Here is a 17,614-nt window from a genome sequence, read left to right as displayed (position 1 = left end):
GATTATTGTTATAGGTGCTAGAGAATTTATTTTATAAACTTAGTTAAATGTTTCATTATCCCATTATCAAATACATAAATGTACTCATATGAATGTTAGGGATTGGGCCCAGGTTCTCTACTTGGGCTAAATGGTTTGCAATAACCAAGCCCTTAATTCCACCAGTGGTCCACATGTGTGTAAAGGATTGAGCCCAGGGCCTTTTCCTTAGTAGGAAACTTCCCTACCACTGGGCAACCTCAGCAAGCACAGCCATGGGCATCACGGGTGCCTACAAAGTTAAATAACAGTAGACAGACACAGAAGCCTCTGGGTTCCTTTCACAAATAGACAGTTTTGGCTTTGCTACTACTTATATATTGTTTAGCTACCTACTAGAGAAAGCACTGGAATCAGGGCTTGAGAAAACAGTATTTTTTAACCCATCTGAGTTCTCCCTTTGCACTTCCCTGCCCTTACAGACATTCTGATCTGCTCAATGATTAGAACAGTACTTATTACTGTGTTCCCATTTAAGAGCTAATCCAACAGACTGGCTGTCAATCACCCAGCCAGGAGACTGCTCCATTGGAAATCTGATCCCCCAGAAGGTCTGCTAAGAAGATGGGCAGGATAATTATCTCCATAAAAGATCACGTTGTTACTTACAGAGCTCCACCATGCAGCACTGCTAATCTTATCCAACTTTCTTAGTTCTGACTCAGTAACTGTAGCTTTGGGGGCTTGATGGTTACAAACACTGGATGTTCTTCCCAAGGACCTGGGCTCCATTTCCAGCACCCATATGGCAGTTCACAGTGGTCTTTAACTCCAGTTTCAGGGAGATCTATCGCCCTCTTCTGGCCTCCATGGTCACCAGACATGTGCCTGGTTGAACAGACATGCATGCAAAAAAAAAAAAAAAAAAAAAAAAAAAAACACCACTTTGTGTGTGTGTATGTGTGTGTGTGTGCTTGTGTAATTTTTTAAACCTGTAATTTTTCTTTTTTTCTATTATTCTATTTATTCTAGAGAATGAGGACGAAATCTGTAAAATGTGGTTTTCTAGATATGACATGGACATTGAACTCATGAACTCAATGGCAGCTGTTGTTAGTTTCACAAGGCCTCATAACCTTAATGCCGTCAGAATTCTAGCATAGACAGGGAGGGGCTCATAAAGTCCAGTCCCAACAGAATAGCTTATTGGAAGTTTATGGATGCTATGAAAGAGTCAGGTGTTTTCCTCCAGGGGTGTGGTCAGTTGTAGGTCCACTGTGACTGAGAGGATGGCCCCATATACATACAGACAGCACTAGTTGGACTCAGTTGATTATGAAAAAAGAAAGGGAGAGAATGAAGATGGAAAAAACCTGTATGGGGTGTGTGAGCAGAATTAAAGGGGTGGGGAGGATGTGGCCAATGTACATTACATGGATATATGAAATCTCAAATAATAAATTTTAAAAGCATTGTAAATAAAATAGCTAAAGAATTTTAACACAAAAACTCACAGAATATATGCAGTCAATACATTTTTGGAAATGTTTTAAAAGATATAACATATACATCATAAAATGATATATGTGTTTTTAATAAAAAAGATACTTCAGACTTTCAAATAATAAGTAAAATAATATTTTAAAAAATAATTATCTAGAGAAAAATATTTGAGGGACTGAAGAGATGAATCAGCAGTTAGTACTTACTGCTCTTCCAGAGATTCTGAGTTCAACTCCCAGCACCTACATGGTGGCTCATAACTATCTGTATAATCCTGAATGGGTTCCAATGCCCTCTTCTAGTGTGTCTGAAGATAGTTACAGTGTACTCACATAAAATCAATCAATTTTTTTTTAATGAAAAAGAAAAGTAAAAGATTCTTCCAAGTCATTTCAGAGAAGACTTAACTGGCCAGACTGGACTGAATTTTAGCTCCTTCCCATGACAGAATATAAACTTTCTGGACTGGAGACTACAGTCATAGGGCATAGTCACCCTGGCATGGAAATCATGGTGCCAGGATTTTGAGGCAGACGGTCAAATCCTGTCTTCGTCAGGAAGTAGAGAGCCCATCAGTGGGTACCTAATTTACTCTGCCTTGTTACATTTACATAATCTTGTCATTTCACAAAACTAGACAGTAACATGGAGTCTTCCTATTTGGTGACATTCACTTAACATAATATTTTCATGAGACACACACACAAGAGAGCATGTGTCAGTACTTACACTCCCTTGTTAAAGTGATATTTTGCTACATATATGTCACAGTTTATCCAATCATATTTATCAGGCATTTGAATAAACTGTTGTAGAATTTATAAATAATGGAAGTTCACATATTCCAACAAGTGTGAGAATTTTTCCTCCTAAAATCTCTAAGTGCATTTTCACACACACAAATTAATTGTCTCTTGCTTCTAATTACCAGGGTTAGTTATGGCAATACACTATGTACCATGGACTAGTCCAGCTATTAAGGTTTCCTCACTAACTTCAGACTAATTTATCCAGACCCTACAAATGCCCTCAGTCCACACTGCACACCCTATGTCTTCATTACATCATATTCGTTGCTGGTTTATTTCATTTAGAAAGAAAAGTAGTTTCTTAGTACACTTCAAAGACAGCACCAGGCATGGCGCTAGCAGAAGAACTGCCTACTTGGGATTTTGATTGTTTCTTGAATATGCACTTTGAGGCAGGAACTGACCATGTTTCCTTAATAGTTCTATCTCCACTTCCTGATTGTTGGGATAACAAGTGTTTTCCACCAGGCACAACCATAAGAATAGCTCTAAAACAGAAGTCTTCCTGCTGACATTTGCACCTGGGAGCAGGGCAGCTCCACAGCTTTCTGTGCACAGCCCTCCAGGAGAGAGTGATCTCCCAGCAGTGCTTTCACTTCTGAGTGTGGAGGTGAGATCTCCACCTTCTCTCTGGAAGGGAACAGCTAGGAGCATACAGGGCATATGATCAGTGGAGAAGCTGGGACAGAGGTCTTTTTTTTTAAAGATTTATTTATTTATTATTATATGTAAGTACACTGTAGCTATCTTCAGACACGCCAGAAGAGGGTATCAAATCTCTTTACAGATGGTTGTGAGCCACCATGTGGTTGCTGGGATTTGAACTCAGGACCTTTGGAAGAGCAGTCCAAGCTCTTAACCGCTGAGCCATCTCTCCAGCCCCGACATAGGTTTTCAGGCTGCCATTTGTGCCAGGGATTCAGGCTTCTCCACAACCTTCTGTGCACAGACCCTGCAGAAGAGAGTTGGTCTCCCAGGAGTACTGACAGGCTTATAGGCCCAAAGGAGGGATAAGTTCTAGCCAGAGACAGCAAGACCAACCAGCACCAGAGATAGCCAGATGGTGAAAGGCAAGCACAAGAATGCTAAGAACAAAAACCAAAGCTATGTGGCAACATCAGCACCCAGTTCTTCCATCACAGCAAGTCCTGGATACCCCAACACACGAGAAAAGCAAGACTGTGATTTAAAATTGCATCACATGATGCTGATAGAGGACTTCAAGAAGGACATAAATAACTCCCTTAAAAAAACAGGAGAACATGGGTCAACAGGTAGAAGCCCTTAGAGGAAAACCAAAAATCCTTAAAGAATTACAGGAAAACACAAACAATCAAGTGAAGGAACTGAACAAAACCATCCCAGATCTAACAATGGAAGTAGAAACAATAAAGAAATCACAAAGTGAGACATCTCTGAAGATAGAAAACCTTGGAGACAAATCAGGAGTCACAGATGCAAGTATCAACAAGAGAATACAAGAAAGAAGAAAGAATCTCGGGTGCTGAAGGTACCATAGAAAACATTGACTCAATAGTCATAGAAAATGCAAAATGCATAAAGCTTGAACGCCAAACATCCAGGAAATCCAGGACACAAAGAGAACACCAAAACCTAAGGATTATAAGTATAGAAGCGTGTGAATATTTACAACTTAAAGGGCAAGTAAATATCTTTAACAAAATTATAGAAGAAAACTTCCCTAACCTAAAGAAACACATGCCCATGAACACACAAGAAGCCTACAGAACTCTAAATAGACTGGACCAGAACAGAAATTCCTCCCATCACATAATAATCAAAACACCAAATTCACGAAACAAAGAACGAATATTAAAAGCAGTAAGGAACAAAGGGCAAGTAACATATAAAGGCAGACCTATCAGAATTACACCAGACTTCTCACCAGAGACCATGAAAGCTAGAAGATCCTGGGCAGATCTCATACAGACCTTAAGAGAACACAAATGCCAGCCCAGACTACGATACCCAGCAAAACTCTCAATCACCATAGATGGAGAAACCAAGATATTCCATGACAAAACCAAATTTACAAAATATATGTCCACAAATTCAGTCCTACAAAGGATAATAGTTGGAAAATGCCAACATAAGGAGGGAATCTACACCCTAGAAAAACAAGAAAGTTATCTTCCAACAAACCCAAAAGAAGATACCCACACAAACATAAAAATAACATCAAAAATAACAGGAAGCAACAATCACTATTCCTTAATATCTCTTAACATTAATGGACTCAATTCCCCAATAAAAAGATATAGACAAACATAAATATTTTTAATGTAAATCTTCAATTTTGTCAGAAAGTGTTTGTAATTGCTCTTTCAATTAATTTACTAATTTTTATGTCTACCATTTTATCTGCATTATTTTTCATGATAATCTTTCATTTTAATATGTTTTTCTATATATTTGCTCTATTTTATCAAAAATGTTTTCCATGTAAATCTCTGATTTTATCACAAAATATTTTTAATTTTACCTTCAATTAATTTAGATAGGGTTTTTATGTGTACCATTTTATCTGTAAAATTTTCCATGAAATAGTCAGTTTTAATGTTTTTCTATATATTTCTTGAATTTTATCAGAAATATTTTCCATGTAAATCTTTAACTTTATCAGAAAATGTTTATAATACCACTTTCAATCAACTTAGGAATACTTTTATGGCTACTGTTATTATGTCTACATTAAACTTTCCATGATAATCTTTGATTTTGACATGTTTTTCTACATTTTTCTACAATTTTGTCAGAAATATTTTCCACCTAAATCTTCAATTCTATCATGAAATGTTTCTATTTCCTTTTTCAATTAATTTAGCAATGTTTTTCACATCTAATACTTTACTCTTCATTTTTCCATGAAAATTGTCAATTTTAATGAGTTTTTCTATGTATCTATTCTTTTAATCACAAATATTTCCATGTAAATCCTCAACTTTATCATAAAATGTTGAAATGTTTTACTTCCCTTTTCAATAAAAGAACATGCCTTTCATAAAAAAAGAAACACCAATCAAAAAAATTTATTTCTCTAAAAAGACTGTAAGTTCTGTGTTTGTGTCACCAGAAGTCAAGGCTAAAATAAATTAAAAATTTGCTCTAGTGCTTTCACAGTTTGAGAAGTTGTTAGAACAGACCCTATAACCAGTAATTGGCATTAGTTATCATATCATTTGAAATTTCAGAAGTAATGTCATTGATTTCCTCCCTTTGGATGTCATTTCTAATCATTCCCCTGAGCATTACCATCTGGTTTACTAGACCTGAGATCTTTTCATTCCCGTTGTTCCTTCCTAATGGATGATGTTGTTCTTCTGGTCATCATCCAACACAATTTGCAGCAAAAGACCAATTTAGTCTACATCAACCTCTCTCTATTCCCCCAGCAGCTGGCTCACGCCACAGGTCATCCACTGAGAGAACTTCTGAAAAGTAAATCACTACTTAGACCAAAGGGAACCTCTGAACACCTCACTGTCTGCTATGACCAGTCCTCAGGTCCTTGTCTGCATGCTCAGCATTGCCATTACCCCACAGGAGTACTCAGTGCATACCTGTAGATAGGGTGGAACAGGTCCTCGCTGTAGCATCTCTCATACACTATACACTGATCACTCACACCCAGGGTGCAATTTGTCCTCTACCCATCTATATGCAAAAGCTGCAGTACACTGAAGGCTTTCATTTTTTTCCATTTGTTTTTATTTTGCCTTAGGGACATGATCCTGCTATAAGCCCAAGTTGACCTCAAAGTTGATACCATCCTGCCTCAGTCTCCTAAGTGTTGGTATTCTGTGCAATTTGAAGACTTTAAAGGCAAAGTACACCTTTTGATTTAAAGATAATCTGGAAATCATGTAGAAATTTGATAATAGCTAATAATATTTTTCAAACAACTCTTTGTCACTAAAGTATAATATCCCCAAGGAATCACACCTCTGAAGACCAGCAGAAATAAGGCTGCTCAAGTCTTTGACAAGTTATTTTTCGTTGTCTTAATATATCTTTCCCTTAAAGTCTCCTTAAAGATGAAGAGACAAAGGTCATGTTCTTAATCAAAACACACAATTACCCAACCCTCACTTCCTGTTCCACTGCTTTACACAAGGAACTGGCCATGACTTGGCAGCATTGCTTAGTTACTTCATGTTTCTCAACAAAAGCTGCAATATTCCTATTCCTGGGATAAGATACCATGACAAAAGCAACTCAATAGAAAAAAAGGTTCGTTCTGACTTACAGTTGGAAGGGATAAATTCCATCGAGTCAGGCAAGGTATTATAGAAGGAGCAGAGCCTCTGGTCACACTGCAGTGAAGAAGCAGAGAGAGTAAGAAGCTGGGCCAGGCTATTAGCCCATAGGGCTGTGTCCAAGTACTCACTTCCTCTGATGAGGCTCTGCCTCTTAAAGGTTCCACAAACCGCTCAGACAGTACTAGTACCTGCACAGCAAATATCCACAGACATGAGCTGCCTATAAGAGCTACTTTACAATCATTTGACAATAATCAAGAACCAGTATTCTCCAGGAACTTGCTATGTATATGGACAGCTTCCTTTCCCACTTCATCCTTATGCACATCTTCTTTTTTATTAAATAAAATGTTTTATTATGTGAACCCTTGTGGTGACAGTTATACATGTCATATGGTGGAGACATGTGGTGTAGGTCAGAACTTTCCTTCAACTATCTCCCCAACTGATTGTTTTGTTTAGTGTAGGATCTTACAGAAGACCTTTAAGGAGAAACCAAGAAAGCATTTGAGGAACTTAAACTCAAATGTCACAGCTAAGGAAGGAAGCTACTAGTTAGGGCTCTACGTTGTATTAATATGGTACACCAGGACCCAGAAGATTATGACTCCCAGAAGATTTATTTCATTTCCAACAGCTTAGCATTGTCCTAATTTTTTTTCTGAACTATTCTTGGAGAGACATGAACAAACATCTACTCACCCAACCCTAATAATGAACTGACCAAAGAATACCATCAAATTCCCACTTGGGGCCAGGAGTGGTAGTTTAAACCTTTAATCCCAGGAAGATGGAGCTATACAGTAAAATAATGTAATTAAAAAAACAAAACAAAAAGATCTGGGACCTGAGAGATGGTTCAGTGGGTACTGGTCTTAGAGAGCTATTCTTGCAGAGTATGGAAATTCAATTACTAGCTGCCACACCAGGAAGCTTACAATTGCCTGTAACTCCAGCTCCAGACTATTCAACATCTCTGGCCTGAGTGGGCACTTCATTCATTTGTACAATCAACTGAATAAAGCTTAAAAAAAACTAACTTGATTTGATCCAGTGAGTTTTATTGTGGATGATTTACAGGAAGATGGGTAAGGAGTTATTTATGGGAGCAGAAATAACTCAAAAGTTGTATTACTAAAAGCACAGCTGTCATCCCAGCTCAGGAGACAGCTTACCAGAGCTAGAAACCCAGACAATACCATACTACCCACAGGCAGCTTAGCATGCTGGAAAGTATAACTCACAGGTAGTTCAATTGATCTGAGCCACTTCCAATCAATTTCGCTCATCTCAGCTGGTTTGAGAGTGTGTCTAGGTAGTGCTGACCACTCTCATACACTTAGGGAAGAGAGGCCTAGAGAATCTGAGGGAGAGGCCTAGAGAATCTGGTCAGTTTCAGGAACTTCCTGAAGCCTTTGAGTTCTTCCTGCAGGTTGACTGTTTTGCCTCCTTTCAAACACCCTGAATCTTAAGCAGCTTCTCTTCAAGGTCAAAGGTTTTTGTTGAAAGCCTGGCAAATCTAAAGTTTTCTCAGAGGCCCTGATGAAAGGACAAAGGGAATTGGCTTCTATGTCTTTGCAGATTGGACAAGATTCAGGCAGGGAGCAAAGCCAGAGCCTTGAAATTGTTAAAGTTTCAGTTTCTGGGAACTTGGCATTTCACCCCTGAAGAGACTGGCATTGCCAGTGCCAAGGCTGCTTTTTGGTGGGTCTGTGTTGCACTTCAAATATCCTGTGTTCCCTTTGTGAAACATTTCTTGATTATCTTCCTTCTGACTTCATCCCATTGTATGTTTATTTTCTGCTGATTTTGACCCATCTCACCTATAAACTATATGTAATATATTATATTTCTTTTGTTTGTTTTTGGTTTTGAGATAGAATCTCTGTATAGCCTTGGCTTTCCAGGAATGCATTAAGTAGACCAAACTGACCTTGAATTCAAAAATATGACTCCCTCTGCCTCTCAGGTATAGGTATGATAGGGTGAACTACAACATATTACCTGATACTGCACTTCTTAATAAGTTTCTACGAGACTCAGCTTGTGCAAGACCTCCTGATTTAAATCTATTTTATGGTCTTTATTTTCTCATCACTTGGTCCTTCTTAGGACTCTGTCACTGAGGAAAGATCTGATAATCTGGGTTAGTTTTTATGAGGGGACCCCGTATTTTATTTTAATCTGGGTTAGAGGAAAATGCTACACAAAACCTACTTTACTCTCTATTCCTCTAATAAACACCATGAACCAATGTATGGTGTGGAGTGGAGGCGGTTTTTTCCAGTTTTCAGGTTACAGTCCATTGACAATGGAAGCAAGTGCAGGAAGTCAAGGCAGAAAAGTGGAGGTAGAAATTGAAGCAAAGATCATGGAAGAGTGCTGCTTACAGGCTTGTTCCTCATGGCTTGCTAGACCTTCTTTATTACACAACCCAACAACCTGCCTAGTGGTGAAAATACGGTGTATCCTCAATCATTAATCTCATAAATAGCCCCCAGAGACTCATCTGAGAGGCAAATCTGATAGAGGCATCTTCTCAATTGAGTTTCCTTCTTCCACATAACTCAACCTTATATCAGCCAGACCAAAGGTAAGTAGGTTTACCTTCCAGAGAGAACTAAGAAAGAACAGCCAGGGATGGACCCCAGCAGGTTGGCACTAGAAACAATCACCCTGAGTGAGGTAACGCAGAATCAAAAAGACAAATATAGCATGTTTTCTCAGATATGTGGGTGTTAGTTTTTAGCTTTACATATTTGAACTTCAATCTAAAACAATCACAGAACTTAGGTAGGTAGTAAGTGACCAGGGCATGGGAGGGGATCTTCCCTGGAAGGAGAAATAGAATATAGTGTGTCAAAGAGATGAAGGAGGGGATAGAATGAAAGGATTAAGTGGGGAGGGATGAGAGGGCAAGGAAAAAGGGATGTAGGAATGGAGAACACACTCCAAAGGCCTTTGAACCCCCCTACTGCAGAAGCCTCCTGTGGGAGTTTAAGGGGAGGTGGAGAGTTCCTGTGAGCTTAGTCACTGGGAAATGACAATATTTGAGGAGGATACTAGGAGCTCTAAGTCTTTCTCTGTCTTCTCTCTCTCTCTCTCTCTCTCTCTCTCTCTCTCTCTCTCTCTCTCTCTCTCTCTTCCTCTATCTGCATGAAACTCTCAACTACTTTCAGCATCATGCCTGTCTGTATGTAACTGTGCCCCCTGCTATGATAGTAGTGGATTGAACCTCTAAAACTGTACGCCCACAGTCAGATGTTTTATTTTATAAGAATTGCCTTGGTTATGGTGTCTCTTCATGGTAACAGAACAATGACAAAGACATTTCCTAAAATATGTACTTATATGAATCGTATTTAAATGGAGTCACCTTACAATAGGAGATACATAATTCTAACTAGTTTACATATGCCAACAAATAAAACCAGCATCAGAAAGGGGTTACACCTTCTTGATTCATAGGCCAAAGGGGCCCCATTGACTTTTATTCCCACAACAGCACAGGCTATTGTCAAAATGATTAGTTGCTCTCCAAAACCTAAGGGAAGGTTTTGTTGCTGCAGACAACACTTAATTGTGTCATGAACAATTGAATATGAAGAAATTGGCCAGATACCTAACTTATGTTATTACACTAATGGAAGACAATGGCTCCTAATGATACACCTCTACATCCATAGATCTGTGCATAGTTCAATTGTCATCAGAGAAGCATCTTTAAATGGATGATAATTCACAAAAAACACACAACTGGACAACATACAGAATGTGAGAAATTTTGGAACACTCACTCTAAAATGGGTTATATTTTATTTTTTGCTTAGCTATTTAAGCAACTGCCTTTCTTTTTTTTAAATTATATATATTTTTTATTTACATTTCAAATGATTTCCCCTTTTCTGGCCCCCCACTCCCCGAAAGTCACATAAGCCCCCTTCCCTCCCCCTGTTCTCCCACCCACCCCTTCCCACTCCCCTTTTCTGGTTTTGCCTTATACTGCTACACTGAGTCTTTCCAGAACCAGGGGCCACTCCTCTGTTCTTCTTGTACCTCATTTGTTGTGTAGATTATGTTTTGGTTATTCCAGTTTTCCAGGCTAATATGAACTTATTAGTGAGTGCATACCATGATTGATCTTATGAGACTGGGTTACCTCACTTAGTATGATGTTCACCAGCTCCATCCATTTGCCTAAGAATTTCATGAATTCATTGCTTCTAATGGCTGAATAGTACTCCATTGTGGAGATATACCACATTTTTGCATCCATTCTTCTGTTGAGGGATACCTGGGTTCTTTCCAGTTTCTCGCTATTATAAATAGGGCTGCTATGCACATAATGGAGCATATATCCTTATTACATGCTGGGGAATCCTCTGGGTATATGCCCAGGAGTGTTATAGCAGGCTCTTTCGGGAGTGAGGTGCCCATTTTTCTGAGGAACCACCAGACTGATTTCCAGAGTGGTTGTACCAATTTGCAACCCCACCAGCAGTGGAGGAGTGTTCCTCTTTCTCCACATTCTCGCCAACACCTGCTGTCTCCTGAGTTTTTAATCTTAGCCATTCTGACTGGTGTGAAGTGAAATCTCAGGGTTGTTTTGATTTGCATTTCCCTGATGACTAATGAAGTTGAGCATAAAATGGGTTATCTTTATCAATCCTCTCCACTCAGGGCCCAGGAATCTATGCAGGAAAGGTGGTGGAATGGCCATAAGAACCAGAGGTGGTGGTTAACTCCAAGGAAATAGGGCAGATACAGAAGAACACACAGAGACTGTAACAATACACAGGAGATCTGCAAAAGTCTTCTTTCTAGTCTTCAGAATAGACAAAGTCCAAGCACAGAGGAGGGGAAGGGGACCCAAAGTTCCACCTTTAACCAAGAAGCTTTTTGTAGCTGGTACCTACAGCTAAAGGGAAAATCAGTTTTTACCACTGGAGTGTCACTGGGAACATCAATCACAGTCCAATACAGGGCACACACCTAGGAGTAGTTGGCCAACACAAAACAGATTTCTGGGTGCACATTTTTTGTTTTGCTTTGTTTTTTTGTCTTATCAGTTTTATGTTTGTGTATTGGATGTAGAAATTATACAAAACAGTCCAAGATCTAAAAATTGAAATAGAAACTAGAAACAAAACACAAATGGAGGTAGACCTGGAGATGGAAAGCATAGAAAAGAGATCAGGAGATACAGATGCACGCATCATCAACAGAATACAAGAGATAAGAGAGAGAACCCCAAACTATAGAAGATATTGACATATGGGTTAAAGGAAATACAAAGTATAAAAAGCTCCTAAACCATAATATCCAGGAAATTCAGGACACAATGAAAATAACAAACCTAAGAATAGAAATAGAAGAGGGTGAATATTCCCAGCTCAAAGGGTCAGAAATCACAGAAGAAAACTTCTCAAACACAAAGAAAGAAATGGCCATAAATATACAAGAAGTCTAACAAACAGATTGGACCAGAAAAGAAAATCCTCCCATCACATAATAATCGAAACACTACATGTGCAGAGCAAAGAAAGAATATTAAATGATGTAAAGAAATAAGACCAAGTAATGCATAAATGCAGACCTATCAGAACTGTACCAGACTTCTCAACAGAGTCTCTAAATGCCAGGAGATCCTGAACAGATATCATTCAGACCCCAACAGAACAAAACCTCCATCCCAGGCTACTATACCAAGCAAAATGGTCAATTACCATAGAAAGAGAAAGCAACATATTCCATGACAACACCAAATTTAAACAATATCTTTCTACTGATCCAGCCATAGAGAAGTTACTGGAAGAACAATTGCAACCCAAGGAGGGTAACTATACCTAAGAAAACACAAAAAATTAAACATCTCATAACAAAGCCAAAGGAAGAAAATCACACACACATAATACTACCTCTAGCAACAAAAATAACCTGAACTAACAATCAGCTGTCTTTAATATCTCTTAACATTAATGGACTCAATTCCCCAATAAAAAGATGTAGGCAAACAGACTTGATGTATAAACAGGATCAAGCATTTTGCTGCAAAGAATAAACATACTTCAGTGACAAAGACAGACATTACCTCAGAGTGAATGGCTAAAAAGTTTCCCAATAAAATGCCCCTAAGAAACACACTGCAGTAGCTAATTTAATATCCAATAAAATAGAAAAATAGACTTTCAGACAAAAGTTATCAAATGAGATGGGGAAGGATACTTCATATTCATCAAGGAAAAATTCACCAAAATGAAATCTCAATTCTGAATATCTATGCCCCAAATGCAAGGGCACCCACATTCATAAAAGAAACTGTATGAAGCTCAAAACACACATTTAACCTAACAGATTAATAATGGGAGACTTCAACACCACACTCTCACCAATGGACAGGTCATTGAAACAGAAACTAAACAGAGATACAATGAAACTAAAAGAAGTTATGAAGCAAATGCATTTAACAAATATCTAAAGAACATTTCACCCCCAAACAAGAGAATGTACCTTTGTCTCAGCATCTCATGGAACCTTTTCGAACATTGACCATATATCTGGACATAAACCTCAACAGATACCAGAAGATTGAAATAATACTATACATTCTATCAGATCACCACAGACTAACCCTAGACTTCAATAACAACAAAATCAACAGAAATGCCACATACTCATGAAACTGAACTCCTCTCTGCTCAATGATATCTTGGTCAAGGAAGAAATCAAGTAAAAGAAAAATCAATGTCTTTATAGAATTCAGTGAAAATAAAGACACGGCATACCCAAACTTATGGCAGAAAATGATAACAGTACTAATAGGAAAATTCATAGCCCTAAGGGCCTTCATAAAGAAATTGGAGATATCCCATACTAGCAATATTGTTTTGGAGAGGGCAACCCAAACTTTTATTGAAAGAAAGAAAAACAAAACAAACTAAAAAACAAAAAACAAACAAACAAACAAAAGAGCAGGCACAAGATCAGAGGCCCACATGTTCATACACTTAGGAGTCCCATAACACACAATATCCCTTAAAGATATACAGAACAACACAAGAAAACAGTGGGGTAAAATGAATAAATCCCTTGTCAGAATCCAGGAAAACACAAACAAACACTATGAAAATGAATAAAACATTTCAAGACCTGGAAAGGGAAATGAAACCAATAAAGAAAACAAACGTAGGGAATTCTGGAATTGGAAAATTTAGGTACTAAAACAGGAACTACTGAGGCAAGCCTTCCCAACAGAATTCCTTGGAGACAAATCAGGAGTCACAGATGCAAGTATCAAGAAGAGAATACAAGAAAGAAGAAAGAATCTCAGGTGCTGAAGGTACCATAGAAAACATTGACTCAATAGTCAAAGAAAATGCAAAATGCATAAAGCTTGACCCCCAAACATCCAGGAAATCCAGGACACAAAGAGAACACCAAAACCTAAGGATTATAAGTATAGAAGAGTGTGAAGATTTACAACTTAAAGGGCAAGTAAATATCTTTAACAAAATTATAGAAGAAAACTTCCCTAACCTAAAGAAAGACATGCCCATAAACATACAAGAAGCCTACAGAACTCCAAATAGACTGGACCAGGACAGAAATTCCTCCCATCACATAATAATCAAAACACCAATTTCACGAAACAAAGAAAGAATATTAAAAGCAGTAAGGGACAAAGGGCAAGTAACATATAAAGGCAGACCTATCAGAATTACACCAGACTTCTCATCAGAGACCATGAAAGCTACAAGATCCTGGGCAGATCTCATACAGACCTTAAGAGAACACAAATGTCAGCCCACACTATGATACTCAGCAAAGCTCTCAATCACCATAGATGGAGAAACCAAGAGATTCCATGATAAAACCAAATTTATACAATATATGTCCACAAATCCAGTCCTACAAAGGACAATAGTTGGAAAACGCCAACATAAGGAGGGAAACTACACCCTAGAAAAACAAGAAAGTAATCTTCCAACAAACCCAAAAGAAGACACCCACACAAACATAAAAATAACATCAAAAATAACAGGAAGCAACAATCACTATTCCTTAATATCTCTTAACGTTAATGGACTCAATTCCCCAATAAAAAGACAGATAAACACAAATATTTTTCATGTAAATCTTCAATTTCATCAGAAAATGTTTGTAATTGCTCTTTCAATTAATTTAGTAATTTTTTATGTCTACCATTTTATCTGCATTATTTTTCATGATAATCTTTAATTTTAATATGTTTTCCTATGTATTTGATCTATTTTATCAGAAATGTTTTCCATGTAATTCTCTGATTTTATCACAAAATATTTTTAATTTCATCTTCAATTAATTTAGACAGGTTTTTTATGTGTACCATGTTATCTGTATATTTTTCCATGAAATAGTCAATTTTAATGTTTTTCTATATATTTCTTGAATTTTATCAGAAATATTTTCCATGTAAATTTAACTTTATCAGAAAATGTTTATAATGCCACTTTCAATCAACTTAGGAATACTTTTATGGCTACCATTATTATGTCTACATAAAAATTTCCATGATAATCTTTGATTTTGACATATTTTTCTACAATTTTATCAGAAATATTTTCCACCTAAATCTTCAATTCTATCATGAAATGTTTCTATTTCCTTTTTCAATTAATTTAGCAATGTTTTTCACATCTAATACTTTACTCTTCATTTTTCCATGAAAATTGTCAATTTAATGTGTTTTTCTATGTATCTCTTCTATTTAATCAGAACTATTTCCATGTAAATCCTCAATTTTATCATAAAATGTTCAAATGTTTTACTTCCTTTTTCAATAAAAGAGCATGCTTCTCAAAAAAAAAAAAAAGAAACAACAATCAAAAAAAATTATTGCTCTGAAGAGACTGTAAGTTCTGTGTTTGTGTCACCAGAAGTCAAGGCTAAAATAAATTAGAAATTTGCTCTAGTGGTTTCACAGTTTGAGGAGTTGGTGCAACAGACCTATAACCAGTAATTTGCATTACTTATCATATCATTTGAAATTTCAGAAGTAATGCCAATGGCTTCCTCCCTTTGGATGTCATTTCTAATCATTCCCCTGAGCATTACCATCTGGTTTACTAGACCTGAGATCTTTTCATTCCCGTTGTTCCTTCCTAATGGATGATGTTGTTCTTCTGGTCATCATCCAACACAATTTGCAGCAAAAGACCAATTTAGTCTACATCAACCTCTCTCTATTCCCCCAGCATCTGGCTCACGCCACAGGTCATCCACTGAGAGAACTTCTGAAAAGTAAATCACTACTTAGACCAAAGGGAACCACTGAACACCTCACTGTCTGCTATGACCAGTCCTCAGGTCCTTGTCTGCATGCTCAGCGTTGCCGTTACCCCACAGGAGTACTCAGTGCATACCTGTAGATAGGGTGGAACAGGTCCTCGCTGTAGCATCTCTCATTCACTATACACTGATCACTCACACCCAGGGTGCAATTTGTCCTCTACCCATCTATATGCAAAAGCTGCAGTACACGGAAGGCTTTCATTTTTTTCCATTTGTTTTTATTTTGCCTTAGGGACATGATCCTGCTATAAGCCCAAGTTGACCTCAAAGTTGATACCATTCTGCCTTAGTCTCCTGTGTTGGTATTCTGTGCAATTTGAAGACTTTAAAGGCAAAGTACACCTTTTGATTTAAAGATAATCTGGAAATCATGTAGAAATTTGATAATAGCTAATAATATTTTTCAAACAACTTTTTGTCACTAAAGTATAATATCCCCCAGGAATCACACCTCTGAAGCCCAGCAGAAATAAGGCTGCTCAACTCTTTGACAAGTTATTTTTCGTTGTCTTAATATATCTTTCCCTTAAAGTCTCCTTAAAGATGAAGAGACAAAGGTCATGTTCTTAATCAAAACACACAATTACCCAACCCTCACTTCCTGTTCCACTGCTTTACACAAGGAACTGGCCATGACTTGGCAGCATTGCTTAGTTACTTCATGTTTCTCAACAAAAGCTGCAATATTCCTATTCCTGGGATAAGATACCATGACAAAAGCAACTCAATAGAAAAAAAGGTTCGTTCTGACTTACAGTTGGAAGGGATAAATTCCATCCAGGCAGGCAAGGTATTATAGAAGGAGCAGAGCCTCTGGTCACACTGCAGTGAAGAAGCAGAGAGAGAGAGAGTAAGAAGCTGGGCCAGGCTATTAGCCCATAGGGCTGTGTCCAAGTACTCACTTCCTCTGATGAGGCTCTGCCTCTTAAAGGTTCCACAAACCGCTCAGACAGCACTAGTACCTGGACAGCAAATATCCACAGACATGAGCTGCCTATAAGAGCTACTTTACAATCATTTGACAATAATCAAGAACCAGTATTCTCCAGGAACTTGCTATGTATCTGTACAGCTTCCTTTCCCACTTCATCCTTATGCACATCTTTTTTTTTATTAAATAAAATGTTTTATTATGTGAACCCTTGTGGTGAGAGTTATACATGTCACACGGTGGACACATGTGGTGTAGGTCAGAACTTTCCTTCAACTAGGTAAATCCTGGGATGACTATCTCCCCAATTAACTGTTTTGTTTAGCGTAGGATCTTACAGAAGACCTTTAAGGAGAAACCAAGAAAGCATTTGAGGAACTTAAACTCAAATTTCACAGCTAAGGAAGGAAGCTACTAGTTGGGGCTCTACGTTGTATTAATATGGTACACCAGGACCCAGAAGATTATGACTCCCAGAAGATTTATTTCATTTCCAACAGCTTAAGATTGTCCTAATTTTTTTTCTGAATTATTCTTGGAGAGACATGAACAAACATCTACTCACCCAGCCCTAATAATGAACTGACCAAAGAATACCATCAAATTCCCACTTGGGGCCAGGAGTGGTAGTTTAAACTTTAATCCCAGGAAGATGGAGCTATACAGTAAAATAATGTAATTAAAAAAACAAAAAGATCTGGGACCTGAGAGAGGGTTCAGTGGTTACTGGTCTTAGGGAGCTATTCTTGCAGAGGATGGAAATTCAATTACTAGCTACCACA

At 37.7% G+C, this 17,614-nt stretch overlaps 1 protein-coding gene across 5 annotated transcripts in view; it reads right to left on the bottom strand.

The window, feature by feature from the left end:
* LOC127666603 (baculoviral IAP repeat-containing protein 1b-like) overlaps positions 1 to 16,784 on the bottom strand; it is a 166,774-nt gene extending 149,990 nt beyond the window's left edge. For 2 of the 5 annotated variants that reach the window (XM_052159522.1, XM_052159528.1), the window contains exons 1-3: positions 16,657 to 16,775; positions 6,559 to 6,625; positions 649 to 867 (exon numbers count right to left, since the gene is read on the bottom strand). In XM_052159522.1, the coding sequence (XP_052015482.1) occupies positions 649 to 771 (123 nt within the window). In that variant the 5' untranslated portion in view covers positions 772 to 867; positions 6,559 to 6,625; positions 16,657 to 16,775. Of the gene's footprint in view, positions 1 to 648; positions 868 to 6,558; positions 6,626 to 16,656 lie in introns of all 5 variants that reach the window. The other 3 variants (XM_052159523.1, XM_052159530.1, XM_052159521.1) reach the window with 3 other exon arrangements.
* Between the last annotated feature and the right edge of the window lie 830 nt (positions 16,785 to 17,614).

This window comes from Apodemus sylvaticus, chromosome 16 (genome assembly GCF_947179515.1).
Source record: "Apodemus sylvaticus chromosome 16, mApoSyl1.1, whole genome shotgun sequence".
NCBI lineage: Eukaryota > Metazoa > Chordata > Mammalia > Rodentia > Muridae > Apodemus > Apodemus sylvaticus.
The sequence above is the reverse complement of the archived record's forward strand: the minus strand, read 5'-3'. Positions and strand labels throughout refer to the sequence as shown.